The 19,670-nt window shown below is 36.9% G+C and overlaps 1 protein-coding gene across 3 annotated transcripts in view; it reads right to left on the minus strand.

Annotated features, from left to right (window-relative positions):
- Nucleotides 1–19,670, minus strand: part of LOC126412858 (THO complex subunit 2) — a 317,539-nt gene that overhangs the window by 21,431 nt on the left and 276,438 nt on the right. For all 3 annotated transcript variants that reach the window (XM_050082722.1, XM_050082721.1, XM_050082720.1), the window contains exon 28: nt 5,832–6,002. In XM_050082722.1, coding sequence (XP_049938679.1) covers nt 5,832–6,002 — 171 coding nt within the window. The remainder of the gene's footprint in view (nt 1–5,831; nt 6,003–19,670) is intronic.

Below are 19,670 nucleotides of genomic sequence, written 5' to 3' on the forward strand. Positions count from 1 at the left end.
TGAAAATAGGCGTGGTAAGCTAATTTACTCAGATGTATATCGCCAAAATTTGCGATGACCCTAATAGCATAAGTACCTCAACTCAAATGTTTCAGCAGATCCTCAGTGTGTTTTTTCCAGTTCAACCCCTCATCAATGCATACACCTAGAAATTTTGAATATTCTACCTTAGCTACTGATTTCAGATCAAAGTCTGTATTTATTAATGGGGTCATTCCATTTACTGTGTGGAACTGTATATACTGTGTTTTGCCAAAGTTTAATGAAAGTCGATTTGCAGAGAACCACTTTATGATTTTCTGAAAAACATCGTTTACAATTTCACCAGTTAATTCTTGTCTGTTGGGTGTGATAGCTATACTTGTATCATTGGCAAAAAGTACCAGCTTTGCATCTTCGTGAATACAGAATGGCAAGTCATTAATATATATTAAGAACAGCAGAGGACCCAAGACTGAACCTTGCGGCATCCCATTCTTGAGTGTTCCCCAGTTTGAGATATCACCAGTTTTTGGATATTACGTGAACTGCTTATTTCAACTTTCTGCACTCTTCCAGTTAGGTATGATTTAAACCATTTGAGCGCTGTCCCATTCATACCACAGTACTTGAGCTGATCTAGAAGTATTCCATGAATTACACAATCAAAAGCCTTTGAGAGACCACAAAAAATCCCAACCGGTGACTTCCGGTTACTCAGAGCATTTAATATTTCATTAGTGATAGTATATATAGCATTTTCCATTGAAAAACCTTTGTGGAAACCAAACTGACATTTTGTTAAAACTTTATTTTTACAAAGGTGTGAAGCTACTCTACAACACATCACTTTTTCAAGAATTTTGGATAAGGCGGTAGTTGTTGACATCAGACGTATACCCTTTTTTATGCAGTGGTTCACACAATCAAATGCTTAGGATAAGCGTAAGCCCCAACACAAACAAACACACACACACACACACACACACACACACACACACACGTGTGCTTAGGATAAGTCACAGAAAATTCCTATTGGTGACATTTTACTGTTTAAATACTGTATTACGTGGGCATTGAAATTCTGTATTGCTATTTCAGTAGAACAGCAATTTTGAAATCCAAACTGTGACTTACTAAGTATCTCATTACTGTTGAGATGGCTAACCACTTGAGTACGTTACTTGCTTGACGATTTTCTGAAAATGCTGTAAGCTAGGGTACTGGGTGGTAATTACTGACATCTGTGGTGTTCCCTTTTTTGGAGAGAGGCTCGACAATGGCGTATTTTAATTTGTCTGGAAAAATACCCTGATTTAGTGCTGCATTACAGATGTGACTCAGAACATCAGCTGTAACTGCTCCACATTGTTTTAATATCTTGTAAAGAGATGTCATCTACTCCAACAGAACATTTATTTTTCAAAGATTTAGTGATCTTCCTTATTTCACAAGAGGTTGTTAGATGAAAATTAATTTGACAAGGATTTCCCAAAACTGACTCTTCCATGCACTGATTGGCTTTTTCTTTTGAACTACTCCGAACAATTTTTTCACCTACACTTAAGAAACTGTTGTTAAATACATTAACTACTTGTATACTGTTGGTTAAGATTGTCTCATTCTCTTTAATAGTAATGCTACCTACCCCAGTGATTACTTTTCCTGTCTCTCTTCTAACAACATTCCACACTGATTTGATTTTATTGCCCGAGTTATTAATCTCATCTCTAATATACATATTTTTTGATTTTCTGACAACTTTTCACAGCAAGTTATCATTTTTATAGTGCAAAATTACTTCTGGGTCTTTACCAATTCTTGCTGTCTCATACAATTCTCTTTTTCTTTCTGAAGACACTTTAATACCTGCAGTAATACAAGGTTTTTTTGGAGACAGACTGGTGTTACATTTGTAACTTTTTTGGGGCAACAATGTTCAAAAAGGGATATAAATATAACAAGAAATATGTTGTATTTATCATTAGTATTTGGCTAATGGTATACATCTCTCCAAATAACATTTCTTTAACTTTCTCTGAAGTGCTCTATAGATACCGGGTTGACCAGCCTTACACTTTTACTTAATGGTTTCTGAACTGTACACCCTGCTAGGTTTTTTAAGTTAATCAATTGTGCATCATGGCCTGATAATCTATTTATTACTGGGAAAGCATGTATTAGTTTTAAATCCTCTTTCTGTACAAACACATTATCTGTTAGAGTGCTACTGTCTTGAGATATACTTGTAGGGAAGTTGATCACTAATTCTAAGTTATTAATACCTCTATGCTATGCAAAAATAGATATCCCTGGGCATGTCTGCACATTGTGTTGCCAGTGATTCACAAGACGAACTGAGAAATTGTGAAACACCTTATAGTTGCTTTTTGTGATGATGTGTAATAGAGAGAATAGGGAATCAACAGCTCACTTCAGTCTGCAGACCTATGATGGCATGATCATAATCTGGCGACCACAATTCATCCCTTAATACAGTTCTACTGCATTTAGATGTGGTACACACACTTAATATTTTTTCTTAGCCCAATTTATTTAACAATAAACATTAATTTTATAACACTGAAACATTATTTTTAATAATCTGCAATTTTTCCATCGCCTTTAATGTGGCAACTATTAGTCCTAGAGCCAAAATGGATAGGAAATGTAATGCAGTTTGATTTCGTAGTGGAAAACATTTTCACTAAAGGCACAGTTTTGAGATATTCAAGAGCAACATAAAAAGTGACCTTTAAATGCATCCTCCACCCCCTCCCCTGCAAATCCCTATGCTCACAGTCCCAGTTAGGATTTTTAGGAAGCTGTTCATGACTCCCTCCTACCACTGTGCAAAAATTTGTGACCATATGATTTTTTCCCCTGATTTTCCTTCATTATCTGAACTAATACATTTCGACATTTAAAAATAGAAATAAACAAAGAGAACATGATATATATATATATCTTCGAAAAGTAATAAAAAAGATTAAAATGTGTCAAATCAATGCCTCCACTAAATAAGAGTACGTATCTGCATTAAATTTGAGTGGAATTTCATTCTGCAATTATCATTTTCTGTTGTGATATGAATCTCAGAAAACTGTTCAGAGTGGAAAACATGACTGACAATTACGTACCTCCAATGTATCTACAAAAACATTACTGTGTCAGAAGAACACTAACATTTTATGATCCACTAGACCCATTTACTGTAAAAACTATCAGCTAATCTAAAATTCATAGAATTATACATGAAATAATTTAATAGCTGTTGAAATAAAATAGGAGGGGTATTTGGAAAGTCTGAATCGCAGTTGCTAATCGAATGACACGCGAACAATAAAAGTCACATATGCACTGTCTCCTGGCTTATATTACTCATCAAAAGATGCCATTTGCATTGGTACTGTCACAGTGTGTTGTTTAGAGTGTTATTTCAAATTGTTTAAAGCAACTGGTCAGCCCACTGTGAAGTACGGTCAGTGATTCGGTTTTTGATAGCAAAGAACACTGCAGAGTGAATGGGCGACAGCTTTCAAGGACAGCTGGGAAAATATCTATGAAGAATGGTGATTAGGCCGATCATCAGTGATCTCAGAAGATCTGGTCAAAGCTGTTGACAAAAAGAATCATGAAGACTGGCAATTCACAATTTCAACTTTAGCACTGGAATTTCCGAATGTGGGTAGAACAACACTGCACAAAATTGTCGCTGAAAAGTAGCAATGTCACAAACTGTGTGCACATTGGGTTCCCAGGCTGCTTACTGAAAAAACACAATATGGAAAGAATGGCTTGTGAGGTCAATTTTTTTGACCAGTATCATAAGGAAGGTGATCAGTTCTTAGGGAAGACTGTCACAAGACGTGGGTTTCTCACATGAGCTCCAGAGTCTACACGTCAGTCACTGGAATGGTGTCAGAGAACATAACAAATCAAAGTCAAGGCCAAGAAGACAATCTAAACACGCAATATAATGGCAACCATGTTTTGGGGCAGATATAGAGTCTTGTTAGTGAAGTTTACGCAGCAACGTGCAACAATAAACACAGCCACTTACTGTGGTATCCTGAATCAAATTTGATGTGCAATACTGAATAAACATGACCTTCTGAGGTCTGGAGTTGTGTTGCTGTGTGACAATGACAAACCTCATTCTGCCATTCGCACCCAAATCTAATCAGATATTTTGGATGGGAACACACTGTCCACCCACTGTACAGACCAGACTTGGCACTAAGCAATTTTCACTTGTTCCTCTATCTGCAGCGTTTCTCAGAGGCAAACGCTTCATAACAGATGTCAATGGCGAAAGAAGCAGTTAATGACGTGAGTATCCGCACAGGCAGCAGATGTCTACGACACAGGGATACAAAAGCTTGCAGCACATTGTGACAAATGTTTAAACAAATATGGAAACTATGTATAAAAATGGAGATGGTTTATGTTTTATAAGAAATAGGTCCTTACTTTCTGAACAACCCTCCTAGGGGAATTTCTGCTGAAACTAATTTTGTGGTGTGGTTTCTGAATCTTAATAGTGGTAGTGAAAGTGAAATGGAGCTACCACACATCCTTTGCAGTAGAAAAGGCAGATAATAGAATAGAATAAAGGTAAAGCTGCCATAAGCGCGTCATTTGAACATTGCAGTGCTTTAGTAGGTATGGTCCTTGTGGATGCATATGCCACTGTCTTCCTCCATCCTTTGAACTGACTTACAAGCCAGTTAGAAGGGCACCTACAGTTTAATGTTAGCCCAAAACCATGGCGCTGCTTGATCTTTTCACCCTGACAAACACTGTAAAAGGTGACAGTAGTGATATGTGTCAATAAAAAAATTCTAGTACTGAATGGGGGTTGAAACCGAGTGTTTTGGATCCTTAGTCTATCACTTAAAACATTGAGACACAATAGACAAAAGGATATAGTTGAAAACACCTGCAATGTTGCTTGTGGTACACGAGATTCTTAGTATAATAGTTTAATGGTGGAATGTTACACAAGAAATGCAGCACAGTACCCAAGATAGGAGAATGTCACACAAATGTACACAACATAAAGCCATATGAAGGAATATGGGTTAGATATTAATAATCTGTAAATGATATGCTCATTGGAGATGGAGCACATGAGATTATTTTAGACAAAAGTAGGGTAAGAATCCTACCTTGGCTGTCTTGAAGATATCATTGATTCACATGTAGCAACTTATGTAAAATACAGATAGCTCAACAAGAGAATGGGGACTGGAATCTTACTCCTGCCACATAACAGTCCTGTGCTCAACAACTGCACCATCTCCATCAGTAATAAGTTTACCAGACCAATGTTACACTAAAATCCAAGACTGAGAGGTCTAAAAGTGCAAATTCTGCCTATGAACATAATGGGACAAATTGTTGACAGTAGTTCAAGTCTTGATGTCCATTACCAGGTGTTTTTATTACAGCTCTAGATGATGCAGGAACACAACAAATACTTAAATTTGCTGCATTACTTTGAAGCCACAATAGAAAATAGATGACTCATTTCTGATGTCAATAATTAGTTGATATGGAAACCAAATGGAAAATTACAAAACAATGATGATGTACAGAGTTCACATTGCTGAATGTAAGTAGGAATTTACAAACTGCATCCAAGATACATTTGAAACGTTAAGGTTTATGTGAAAATCCTTGACTCATCCAGTGTATCTAGTGCTCTATCAAACCATGCAATATCGAACTATGGTTCTGATTAACATAACTTGTGTATTTATTGAACTCTTTTATAAAGCAGAATGAAACATAAATGAAAAGTTAACGTTTTTTTTAAATTTTGAATTAAAAAATGAATTACTACTTACCCTTTTGCGACCAAGCTTCCGTTCCTTTCTGAGTTCTTTTTCTTCATCAGTGGTTGACTTATCACGGGTGCCCTTTTCTTTTGACTTTGAGCTCCTTTCTTTCTTTTCCGCTTTCTCCAGGGCCATCTGCTCGAGTAACAACTGCTGTTTCCGCTCTTCATGTTTTGAACTCTGTGGATACAGAAATGTGACCACAGGGTAGGGATGTTACTTGAAATGAAACATGGAAGCATTGGAAAGGCTAAGGAAAGAAAAAGATACGCAAAGCAAACAAACAAACACAAACAAACAAACAAACAAACAAACACACACACACACACACACACACACACACACACACACACACACACACACAAACCTTATGCAGCTGATGAGTGTGCCAACATTCATGAACATTCTAATAAATCAAATGTTGTCACTATTTTCCCTCTTCTTACTAAATACGAGTATATGAAATAATTATTACTAGCCAAATACAAAATGAAGTAATATATCAAGCTGATAATCATTTAGTGAAATATTTGTATCAGATGATGATGATGGAAGAGTATCGGATATTCAAGATCATGATCTTCAGCATCCACACTAAGGTACTTAGAAACAAGTATTATTATTATTATTATTATCCAACAAAACACGTCCACACACACACACACACACACACACACACACACACACACACACACACACACACACACACCAAAGTTATGTATTATGCTTGTTCTTCAAAGTTACAGTAAAATAAGAATAGTTCAACAGAGAAATAATCAAAATACATTGTATGTCTGTGACTAGGTAACATGATGAAGCTGTGAAACATTCACCATACAACACTTTCCCAGTGTTGATCCTGTCATACCGAGTCTACTATAAAAGATTTGGGATATTTACTTTTATTCTAGTTTTATGGCCAGATACCTTTCCCGTCACCACCATCGTCAATTAACTAAAATGAGTAGTCATTAGCACCATATCGGTGTGAAAACTTTGTTGTGTGTGTTATTGTATTTTAAATGTTAGTGTATTTTCTGAGGCAGAGATTGTAGACCAGCCCAGCATTTGCCTAAACAAGGTTGGAAAACTATAAAAACAACACTCATGCTGACCAGTGTAGCAGACCAACTGTCATTAACTCACCATGTGGGTTTGTTCCATATGTGGCTCACCTCCTAGTCTCGCAAGCTAGCACACTGCATGTTAAGCTATATGAGCAGGTCACACACAAGACAACACCAATATAATTTAATTTGAACATGCATTTAACTATCTAGCTATTTTGAAACAGATGTCCATTCAATATGGATAACTGTCTAGTGAACTAACTCATCCAAAAAATAGGAAGAAATTGATTATAAGCACAGCCTGAAACACAGCTGGTGGCATTGAGGAACACTAAATAAAAGAAATTACTACTATACACAGATGCATATGAAAAGAAGGAAGTTTAAAAACGGACCAACCCACAGACAGATGATATAAATTAAGCAGTGCTATAAAAGAGTGCATGCTACACAGTACAACACCGTTAGTAGAGGTAGATTTTACAAATATTGTGCTACTGAAAGCTTCTACAAACAAATTGTTTGCCCAGAGTATCCCAAAAGACAGTGATGTAGTAATAGAAATGTATCACTGCCACAGTTGTGTATATAACTGTCCAAAAACCTACCCTTCTTAAACAGAACCCCATCATTAAATGATGGTGTATAACATATATGAAGGAATAAAGTAAATAAATGACTTTTATCTACTGAGTGGCAAAAATATGATACACTGCAAAAAATCTACATGAAATGGCAACTTAATGTATGGTCAACACCATTATTTGCAAGAATGATACTTTCACCACACGTCTATAACTGATTAGAGGCAAAAAGATTGCCTGGCCTGAAGAGTCCAAGAACAGAGCATTGTGCGCACCCAAGTTCAGAAGTGCCAGTGTTCAGAACTCCAGCAGTGTGTGGAGTTTCAGATTGGTGTTTACATCATCAAATAGAAGCAGTATATTTTGAGATTCATTGTAATTTAACTGATTGTATCATTTCTTTTGAAAATCATTATTCGAGCACATAGGAACTTTTAAAATATATGAACCCCACATCAGTACAATTACTATAAGGACGAGCGTTTCAGATCTGTTTCAATGGCTGAGTGGATAGGCTGGCGATTTACGAATGTGAAGGATGAGCATTCGAGTATCTTTCAAAAGATTCCATTTTATAATAATCTAATATTTAAACAATCACACAAATGGTCATAGTAAAAATATTGAAAATGGATGTATTTATCTGTAATTACTTTGATCACCACCTGGTGTCTCTATAGTTTTCAGTAAGAGAAACCTATCAGCTGACTGGCATACATCATATGTCTGCTTCAAAATGGCAGATGTGAGTTTTCGCTGCAAAATAATTCCTATCTTTGAAAACAGTATTAATGCATCTGAGGTTGAACATCATTATGGTGTCGATGCTTCCACAGCAAGGGGATGGATTAGATGCTTTAAAGATAACGATGAGGTAGTGAGATGTCCAATACCTGGAAGACCACGAGTCTCTACACAGAGACAAGATGAAGAAATCATCAGGGCAGCCCAGAGTGTTCGTTTGTCATTCCTCCGGGACCTAAGGAGAGCTTCACATTTCCCAGACTCTTTGAGAACTGTTCTCAGAAGATTAATGGACCACAGAATCAGGTCCCACCGTGCTCTTATCAAAGAACCATTGTCTGAAGAACAAGCCATACACAGACTACCAATTGTGAGTTCCTCAGAAGATGTCGATTGGAGGAAAGTCATTTTCTCCAATGAGTGCACAATTGAGTTCATGAGCAGAGGTTCTGCTTTTGTTTGCCGCTCAGATAAGTAATGATATGGTGTATGCTTCACGGCCATACATGCTAGAAACACACGCGTAAGTGTGAAATATTAGGGCTATATATCTTACATGGGAGCTGGCACTTTAGAACATGTCCAAGGCAAGTCCAATTCAGCATGCTATGTACATTTCCTTGAAAATGTAATCATCCCTGGAACTTGACTTTTGGTACCCAAAAGGAAACTTGACTTTTGGTACCCAAAAGGATGTCTCACCCACATGATAATCATCCATCACACACTAGCATTAGGATTCAGAGCTGGTTTCAAAGTAGAGAGAGTACAATTCAATGCCTTCCATGGCCTCCAAAGTCACCCGATCTCAATCCCACAGAGCATGTACAGGCTCAACTTAAGAAGACTCTGAAGGACAATTGGCCAGACCCTCCTCTGGGAACTGTGAGTGTCCTATGGGATTTAGTTCATCCTTCATGGGAGGGAACTGCCGTGGAAGAGGATTGTTTCCATGAACTTGTCAATTCATGCCTGAAGGATCCCAGCTGTTCTTACTGCCAACGGCACGAGGAAAAAGTACTTAAGTTATATGTAGCCTACTCTTCATTTTTCTGTATAAGGACTACATAGTTATTAGGCCAACAATATTAATTTCAAAATACAAATCTACTTGCCATTATATTATTTCTATTTTTTAGGAGGGTCTCACGAATATCACCCTCTGAGGAAGATTATTTGTATTTTTATGGGAGGTCTGATGAGTATCATTCTCCAAGGATATTATTTTTTATTGTTATGGGAGATCAGATAAATATTACCTTCCAAGGAAGATTATTTTCAGAGATCAAATTCACAAACTATAATTAGTTATTTACTGAAAAGAATAGCGGGGAAAAAACCCAGAGAAAATATAATTACACAAAAAGCAAAACAAAGCACAAAACATTAGCAATGTGATTTTTTAAAAAAAAAAAAAAAAAAAAAAAAAAGAGAGAGAGAGAGAGATGCAGTGAGATTTGATTTGATACATACTACAGCTACCAGAACAGTAAGCTAACACACTACCAAGGAGCTGCCAATCCCTTCTTTTTAGTGTAATGGCTGAAAAAAATCTAACACAGTTGAAGAACAAATATTAAACTGGAAACAACAGATACTGGAAGGCACATTCACTCACGTGTAAACTGCACACGAGGACTACGAAAAATACGCCAGTTGAATATGCCTAACATAGCTGAAGAATGAATATTAAATTGGAAACAACAGATACTGGAAGGCACATCCACTTGCTCGTGTAATCCAAGCACGAGGACTCCAAAAAATATGCCAATCAGCTGATACATTTTTCTTAGTTGAAAACTATACACACACCAGGTGGTGGTTGAAAAAATTATAAATAAATATATCCATTTTCAATATTTTTATTATGGCCATTTGTCCCTTTGTTTAAAGATTAGATTATTATAAAATGGAATCTTTTGAAAGAATGTGAAACCTAAAAAAGCCTAAAACTGCACAATTTGTAGGGAAATAAAGTTTAAAATATCACCTGCACAGGTGTGTTTATATCAACTGACTCCAGTTAGATTTATACAGTCATCCTTTATGTTCGCAAAACCGACAGCCTATCCACTCAGTCATTGAAACAGACCTGAAATGCTCGTTGTCACAGTAATTCTCCTGATGTGGATTTCTTCTATTTTAACCGTTTCTACAAGCTTGAATAATGATTTTCAAAAGAAATGATACGATGAGTTAAACTGCAATGAATGTCAACATATACTGTATCCTAACTATTACAGTGCTTCTATTTGATGATGTACACACCATGCTGAAGCTCCACAGACTGCTAGAGTTGTGAACACTGGTGCTTCTGAACTTGGCATGCACAAAGCTCTGTTCTTGAATTCTACATTATTCAGTCCGGGCAATCTTTTTGCCTATAATTGTATAACTGTTGGTAGCATTAGTAGTTTCACAACGAACACAATGTTGAATTAAAATAGGTTGGTTCACTCATATTAATATATTTAACATTAACTCACATTATGATTTACCAAAAAATGTTTATTTTGTGACAATTAAATAACTAACAGTACCTCTAAGGAAATGGCAAAGCATCTGTCATTACCATTAAAACAGACTAACCAAGTTTATTAATGTTGCCTTTTCTTAAATTAATTCTGTATGGATAGCTTTTAATTTTCCCCATCTGTGATATTACAAGATCAATAAGAGTTTTGTAAGACCTAGGAGGTTGCATGATGTATTAAAAACTTCATTTAAGCCTCAGAGAAATTAAGCTCTCACACTCATGATATTTTACAAACATTTTTGTCATGCGCAATTTGTTTTATAAACATATGGTGAAGTAGGTCAAGGAAAAAAGTGAATTAGACATTTTTTTGTGCAAACATGAGCACAAGCATGAAATATAACAACTTTTCTTTTAAAGTAAAACTGTCATCAACCGTAATACACTACAGAGATTTATAAGGCATGGTGTGATTGGAAGTGGTATGCCCCTGCTTTCCTCAGGCATTTGAATCAATTTACCCAGTGAGTTATAGGTTGAATTGAAAGTTTAATGTGCACTCTGTACAACAGTGCAGCTTGGCATGACTCTTAACAGATTACTGTTAGAAAGAAAGAAGTGATAATTGACAGGAAAAAATTCTATGCATGGCTGAGGATTGAACTCCCAAACCCGTTGGATTTCATGCCTGACACGCAGCCACTAAGCTTTCATCTTTTAGAGGTCTATCTCCTGAAGACATTAGTCATGGAAATAATTAGGCCAGTTACTCCTGCCAACTTTAGCACAGATGCAACTAGATTGGTCATGTACACTTTAGTTTGGACTATTATGATGTGGTAGCTGTGTAAATAAAGCAAATATTGACAAATTACTAGTTTTGGACCAACAGTCCAAATATAATTTTTAAGTTAATCTGCTGTGTGTGTCATATCAATAGAGAGTGATCCATTGATAACTAAACAACTACACTGTCAATAAATTTATGACACAATTGAAATGAAAGGAGAGCAAGTTAAAAGAGTAAAATAGGTTTCTCTAGTTTAGGCTGATGCACAATTAACAATTCTTCTATACTCATTCTAAAATTTTGAGACAACTACTTCCATTCACCATAAAATATATAAGGAATAAAAGCTGAACAAGAAACATGTGTACAGTAGTTATGTCTCTCACACTTACAAGCACATTATAGGATGGTACCTAAAAGACATTTCAACATGGAAGTGCTAAAGCACAAGTAAGAAAAGGAAATGTTTGGGGGTTGGGAGTAGGATGAGAAAAATAAATTGCATTACATTTAAAGAATTGCCTCACTTATAAATTTATTACCAATTAATTTGTAACATTGCAGCCTCTTCAAATGAAAGTCTTTCATATGGAGCTGAATTAGCACAATCAAAGACCTGAAACTTGCAACAATACTATACAGCGGAGACTCAATTAACTGGACTAAATGTTGTCATAAGTAGTTCACATAATCGAAAATCCAGGTATCTGAATGTATGAACAAAATAGATTTTTGTATTACTAACTCTAGAAAAACAACCCACATTCTCCACTTACAGTTATCTTTCAGGTACGTTGTCATTTGGTTATCATTCTAGGATTACTACATAACGTATTCAAAATGAAATTTAACTTAAAATCAACAAAATTCAACATTTATTAAGAGATTACACACACATTTTTGTACATGCATACAAATTTTCTTAATATTATTTGAATACTTCAACCTTAATCATGAAGTACCTGTGAAGTCACATAGGACAGTCACTGTAGTTTAATTTTGTTTAAATTCCTGGATAACTGTCATCGGATGTGAAAAATTTCTCTCTCCACTGCTGCTACATCACAAATTAATTTTAACCGTAGTAAACTGTCGGAGTTACATTCTGTTTGTTTTTCGAATCATTTGAAAGCTGCTGGGCTTGAAATGCCTCTGCATGAGATGGTCCTGCAACATTTTCTGGATCTACGTTTACTTCTGTTTCCTGTTGTTTGTTTCCCAGCAATATGTGTGCAACAATTTTGATGATCTAAAAACTTTGAGCATTACTGTCACAAGTGAACCACTCTTCAATATCATCAGCATCAAATTCCTTTCATATTTATATCCTCCTTCCTTTCATATTTATATCCTCCAAAGCAGAATCATCCATACTTGTTATTGACTTTTCATGCTCCCATTTTAGTATTCTGCTCCAAGCTTTGTTCAGAGTCCCTTCCACCAAATCCCACGCATCTAAAACCATGTAACAACACTCCTTTAAATCCATTTGCTTTAAAAATGGCAAAACGACTTCTGTGTTGTTATTTTCTATAAAGTCATTTTCATGTTTCAATAACATTTTGATCCATTGGTTGTAAGGATGGGTTGGTGCAATATCCAATAAAGTATGAGTTTTCCCTGTTTACTGATTTTTGTTTTGAATTTTTTTTACTTCAGGGATTAAAATGCTGTCATACTAATCAATGAATATTTTGATGTTCATTCACATGCTTTTTTCATTTTTATAAATTAAGGGAACCCTGATATTTTTTGAAGCATTTGGGGTTTTTAGATTTTACGATGGGGAGCAAATGTATTTTGTGTGGCCCAGTAGCACCTGCATAAACTAATACTGTTACTTGTTCTTAATTAGTTTTATATCCCGAAGCTGAACTCTATCGCCGCGAAGCTAAATACAAGGGTGTTCAATTAGTAACATAACACTTTTTCTGTAAGCAGGTTGCCTTTATTCAAGAGTCCAATATATCATATTATTCCCCATTCTTTTGGCTACAAAACCCTGTTTTCCACCACAATCTCAACTCAATGCAATGACACGTTACTGGGAGGGCCTGTATGCCTGCATGGTACCATTCTACTGGGTGGTGTTAAAGCCAAAAGCCAATGTCTTTCTGCATCAATAACCTCCCCATCATCCATGTACTGCTTCCCACAGAATGCATCCTTCATTGGTGCAAACAGACGTAAGTCGGAAGGTCTGAGATCTGGGGCGCAGAGTGGATGGGGAAGAACAGTTCAATGAAGTTTTTGTGAGCTCCTCTCAGGTGCTCTGACATGTGTGAGGCATTGCTTTGTTACGGATAAGTAGAAGTTCGTTTGTATATTTGTGACAATGAACACAATGAAGTTGTTTATTCAGTTTCCTGAATGTAGCACAATACACTTCACAGTTGACTGTCGCACCATGAGGGAGGACATGAAATAGAATAATCCCTTCAGAGCGCCAGAAGACCTTGCCGTGACTTCCTCAGCTGAGGGTGAGGTTTTGAATTTTTCCTTAGGAGAAGTGGTGAACCCATGTCTCATTACCTCTGACAATGTTTGACAAAATATTGTCACAATCATCCTCGTAACATGCAAGCAGTTCAGCACAGATGGTTCTTTGTCGCTCTTTATGGTCTCCTGTTAGGTGGCGTCAAACTTAGCAGGCACTTACATTTGAGTACCCAAACTGGTAGACGAGTGAGTCAGCCCTACGAAGAGAGACATCCAGTCGAGCAGTGAGGTGTCTGATTGAGATATATCGATCACCTCAAATGAATGTGTCCATATGTTTCAACACTGCAGGAGTCTCAGCTGACTGTGGCCGAGCGGCACACAGGAGGTCAGACATGTATGTGCGACCTTGTTGCAATGACGACAAGACACCTTGCCAAATAACTCCCTATGCATTTGTTCACTGCCAGGTCTCTGCAGACACACTGCAAGTGCCTATGAATAACTGTAATTCTCTGGTTTTACGCCAAAAGAAACTCAGTTAAAGCTCTGTGCTTGGAATGCACGTTCTTTAAAGGTGCAATTTTGAAGGCTATGTATAGCGCCACTACCTATCAGAACTTCATGAAACTATAGGCACTGAAAAGGTAACATCCCACAACACATTCCACATTTTTACAACAACAACAAAAAAGTCTTGCGCTATTTGGTGAACACCCCTCGTATATTTATGGCAAGGATTTCCAATTTAAACCAATTTCATCTGCATTGTAAACAAAGACTATGTCGTAGTCATATTCTTCCATTGCTTTTTTAAAGCCACCTGTAAAAGAATTTGCTGTATCTACATCATCTGACAGTTTTTTCACCTCATATTTACAATTCATGAACTCCACAACGAGCTTTAAACCTGTTCAACCACCTGTTACTTGCCACAAATGAATCACCACCACCACCAATTTTTTTACTTACCTGTAACGAATGCATTTTCACAGAGCAAAGGACCTGACACTTGTTGTTTTTGTAAAAAAAACAATACAAAGTTTCTCCCAATTGTTCTGGTTTCTTCATTGTTTTTCAACATTTACTCTTGTCTTCCCCATTTAGTTTGCAGGTGCACTTCAAAACTGAATCAGTGTTCATCTTAATATTGCTTATTATAGAAATACCTGCAGCATACTTATCAGCTAACTTACAGCCAGTTTCTCCTTTTTTGATCAACCTTTAACGTTTACTTTAACTGATAACACCACTCTCTGGCATTTGGACGTATTCACGCACAGATGCGACACGGCACAGCGGCATAGCAATTAGCAACTGACTAATTCAAACAAAAATAAAACGCGAAGTGCAGAGATCATGCGGGGTGTATACTCCCAGCGTGACATATCTGTACGTGCATGGACTAGACTACAAAGATACTTGCTTGCAGTTGACAATCTGGATGATTGCGAATTCGTGTAACTGAGTCTCCACTGTATATTATCTTGCAACTGCAATGCAGTAGCTGGAGAGAGAGAGATCTGATATGACTGTGGAAGCCAGTGTTAATGCTGAACCTAATACAGAAATCCATAACTAAAAATGAGTCAATCTCTTGAAGAATTCAATAACAAGCAATTATTAATTGATTCTTTTTACTTTAATTTCTCAACAACAACATGTGAGCTATGAATAATCTGTGAAAATTTGCTTAAAAAGCAAAGCCTTTAAGTATGAAAGAAGATTTGACAAGTGTTTCAGATGTCAATGCTCTTGAAAATCTGTATTCAGATTTTTTGTGATAGCATGACAGAAAAAAAGAACATGTTAGATGACACAGCATTGACACATTTTTCCTTAAATTTGTTTAATGATCAATTACTACAGAAGATTGGCTGTATGAGCAATTTTTGAGCTATGCAAAGGTGTTTACTAAATTGAACGAAACCTTAAAGTAGTGTGAACAAACAAAGGCTTGAACCTGAATCCACCCTATTACAAGCACTGCCTCTCCTCACTTTAATGCAAAGCATACCACAATCACCACCAAAATTTTTTTCAGTTATAAACTGTTCCATTTCAAAACCAGACAGTTTGATAATTTCACTATAATTTAAAAATTAATGTAATTTTAAGAAGTATTGATTAGTCGAAAATACAGATTAGAGAGTATCTATATTATTCTACTTGTAAATCATTAAATATGGATGGTATAAGAACACTGGAGGGCAGTGTGGAGGGTAAAAATCGTAGAGGGAGACCAAGAGATGAATACACTAAGCAGATTCAGAAGGATGTAGGTTGCAGTAAGTACTGGGAGATGAAGAAGCTTGCACAGGATAGATTAGCATGGAGAGCTGCATCAAACCAGTCTCAGGACTGAAGACCACAATAATAACAACAACAACAACACTGGTATCTTTTCTATGGGCTGATTCTGTAACATTGTTCGTATATCTCATAAAAATTATCTGTATATGTTGACATTGTTACACTTCTACTGAGTTCTCCAAATTAATATACTTATTATTATTATTTGCAACACAAACATATTTTTCAGTATCTGGCTTTCACATAACACAAAAAATTACCACAACAGCTCATTTCAAATAGCAACATGAAAAGTCTTCTGGCAAGGGCAATAAGCAAAACAGTACTTTAAGGTTACCAAAGTCTGCTTGACATCTAGTTTTCAGAGGAGGAGAGGGAAGACAATTAAAAAAATTTTTAACACCTCCGATGTTTGCTGTGTTTTGCCTCAATAGTTGTCACTATTTTTAATAAACTCTTATTCAGAGTTGTCATAAGACAATTATCAAACTTGTAAGCAGAAAAGAAAATATTAGAATCACTTATATAATAAGTGAGCATGTGAATTTAAAATACATGTTTATCACACATGCAAATAAATACCTTCTGCTACATTTCAATGCAATTGTCTATACAAACAAATGTGTAAGGGAGCAAACGTGTAACAGAAGGCTCAAGCAATAAGAAACCAAGAGTGGTACAACAACAAAACGAGAAGAGCAGAACTTGTCAGTTCGGTGAAAATCATGTACTCACTAAGAAGATACAATCAAGAAGGAGAAACAAAAGAGAGAAATAGTTCAACAATGCATTAACATGAAGTATACTGAAGAATGCAATTCAACTGATGATCTATAACACTTAGAAATGAACAGAGCAACTGAAGGAATATGACATGCTGGTGTATCCCATTAGCCTCTGCGGATTGTAATAACAGCAGCTTCTACACAATTCACAAATAGCGCCAATATAAAAATTACCCCAATGAAGCACTTGCTTTCTGCTTCCATCATCTAGTCTGACAAGCCCTATGATGCACTTGTTAAGTACGAGGTGCATTCAAGTTCTAAGGCCTCCGATTATTTTTCTCCGGACTGGAAAGAGATAGACACATGCGCATTGTTTTAAAATGAGGCCGCGTTCATTGTCAATACGTCCCAGAGATGGCAGCACCGCACGGCAAATGGAATTTTACCGCCAGCGGCGAGAATGAGAACTGTTTTAAATACTTAAAATGGCGACGTTTTCCTTACTTGAACAGCATGCAATCATTCGTTTTCTGAATTTGCGTGATGTGAAACCTATTGAAATTCATCGACAGTTGAAGGAGACATGTGGTGATGGAGTTATGGATGTGTCGAAAGTGCATTTGTGGGTGCGACAGTTTAATGAAGGCAGAACATCGTGTGACAACAAACCGAAACAACCTTGGGCTCGCACAAGCCAGTCTGACGACATGATCGAGAAAGTGGAGAGAATTGTTTTGGGAGATCGCCGAATGCCTGTTGAACAGATCGCCTCCAGAGTTGGCATTTCTGTGGGTTCTGTGCACACAATCCTGCATGACGACCTGAAAATGCAAAAAGTGTCATCCAGGTGGGTGCCACGAATGCTGACGGACGACCACATGGCTGCCCGTGTGGCATGTTGCCAAGCAATGTTGACGCGCAACGACAGCATGAATGGGACTTTCTTTTCGTCGGTTGTGACAATGGATGAGACGTGGATGCCATTTTTCAATCCAGAAACAAAGCGCCAGTCAGCTCAATGGAAGCACACAGATTCACCGCCACCAAAAAAATTTCGGGTAACCGCCAGTGCTGAAAAAATGATGGTGTCCACGTTCTGGGACAGCGAGGGCATAATCCTTACCCATTCCGTTCCAAAGGGCACTACGGTAAAAGGTGCATCCTACGAAAAAGTTTTGAAGAACAAATTCCTTCCTGCACTGCAACAAAAACGTCCGGGAAGGGCTGCGCGTGTGCTGTTTTACCAAGACAACGCACCTACACATAGAGCTAACGTTACGCAACAGTTTCTTCGTAATAACAACTTTGAAGTGATTCCTCATGCTCCCTACTCACCTGAACTGGCTCCTAGTGACTTTTGGCTTTTTCCAACAACGAAAGACACTCTCCGTGGATACACATTCACCAGCCGTGCTGCTATTGCCTCAGCAATTTTCCAGTGGTCAAAACAGACTCCTAAAGAAGCCTTGGCCGCCACCATGGAATCATGGCGTCAGCGTTGTGAAAAATCTGTACGTCTGCAGGGCGATTACGTAGAGAAGTAACGCCAGTTTCATCGATTTCAGGTGAGTAGTTAATTAGAAAAAAAATCGGAGGTCTTAGAACTTGAATGCACCTCGTAATAACATTGGCAAGGGAACTTAGTAGTGTATGTAGGAAAGCACTGACAATAAATCAATAGAATAAATCATCTCGTGGATGAATTCCACTTGTGACCACATAACCAAAGAATATACAGTGAATGTAAAAAACAAATCGACATCTACATAATTAGGATTTGCAGCTGTTTCACAATAAGTATAGGTGCTAAACGTATCATTCAATTCTGACCTTATGCTGCAGCAGTATTTATTTTACATGTTAAGAATAATATAAGTTGAAAAATGAAACATTAATACAGTGCTTCTGCATGTACCATCTAGCTGTTATTTCCATTTTTGCACACTATTAAGACAACTGAATTGCCCTTCATTCCTTCATTCAAGCCTTGATAAAGGCTTCCAGTACAGAACGTTGTCTAGTACGGAAAAATGTGAAAATGATGTACACAGAATTGTATGTGTGGAAGTATAAAGTCCTCTAATCTCAAACTACAGCTCAGAGTGCAACCAAATGGAAATTTTCAATCGTAGCAGGATTTAACCATTCCTGCAAGAACACTGAATTGCATTTGAGATGTTAAAATGTAACTATTCACAAGGCACATTCTTCTACCACAATGACACTTGCAGTAGATCTCTCTCCAATAACTATTACAGTATCTACAAATTACTTGCCCTTTACTGGCCACAACACTCACTCATGGGAAAAACATAAGAATATCTCATTAAATGATAAGGATGTACGGCTATCAGGAGAAATAGAAAATCAAGTACAGGATAAGCTCACAATATGATGTAAGGCCTGGGCAATTAATAAGAATGATTTGGATCTTAAAGATGTATGAAAAGACAAGTGGCAGTACATTGAACTATTAAGACTTCCGCGATGCAATAACAGCTTTTCATATTTTTCTTGACATGTGGGTAATGAGATCTCACATTATGACTGAAGGTGTCACAATCGATGACACTTGCAAATGGTTTTCTATGGCACTGAGCATTGCAAGATGTCAGGTTAACAGTCATCACTAGCTCTTAATATGTATGCAGACATCATTGCAAGATAGGATGAAGTGGGATGGCGCGTACAAATTGATTTTACG

The sequence above is a fragment of the Schistocerca serialis genome, chromosome 7 (assembly GCF_023864345.2).
Source record: "Schistocerca serialis cubense isolate TAMUIC-IGC-003099 chromosome 7, iqSchSeri2.2, whole genome shotgun sequence".
Lineage (NCBI taxonomy): Eukaryota > Metazoa > Arthropoda > Insecta > Orthoptera > Acrididae > Schistocerca > Schistocerca serialis.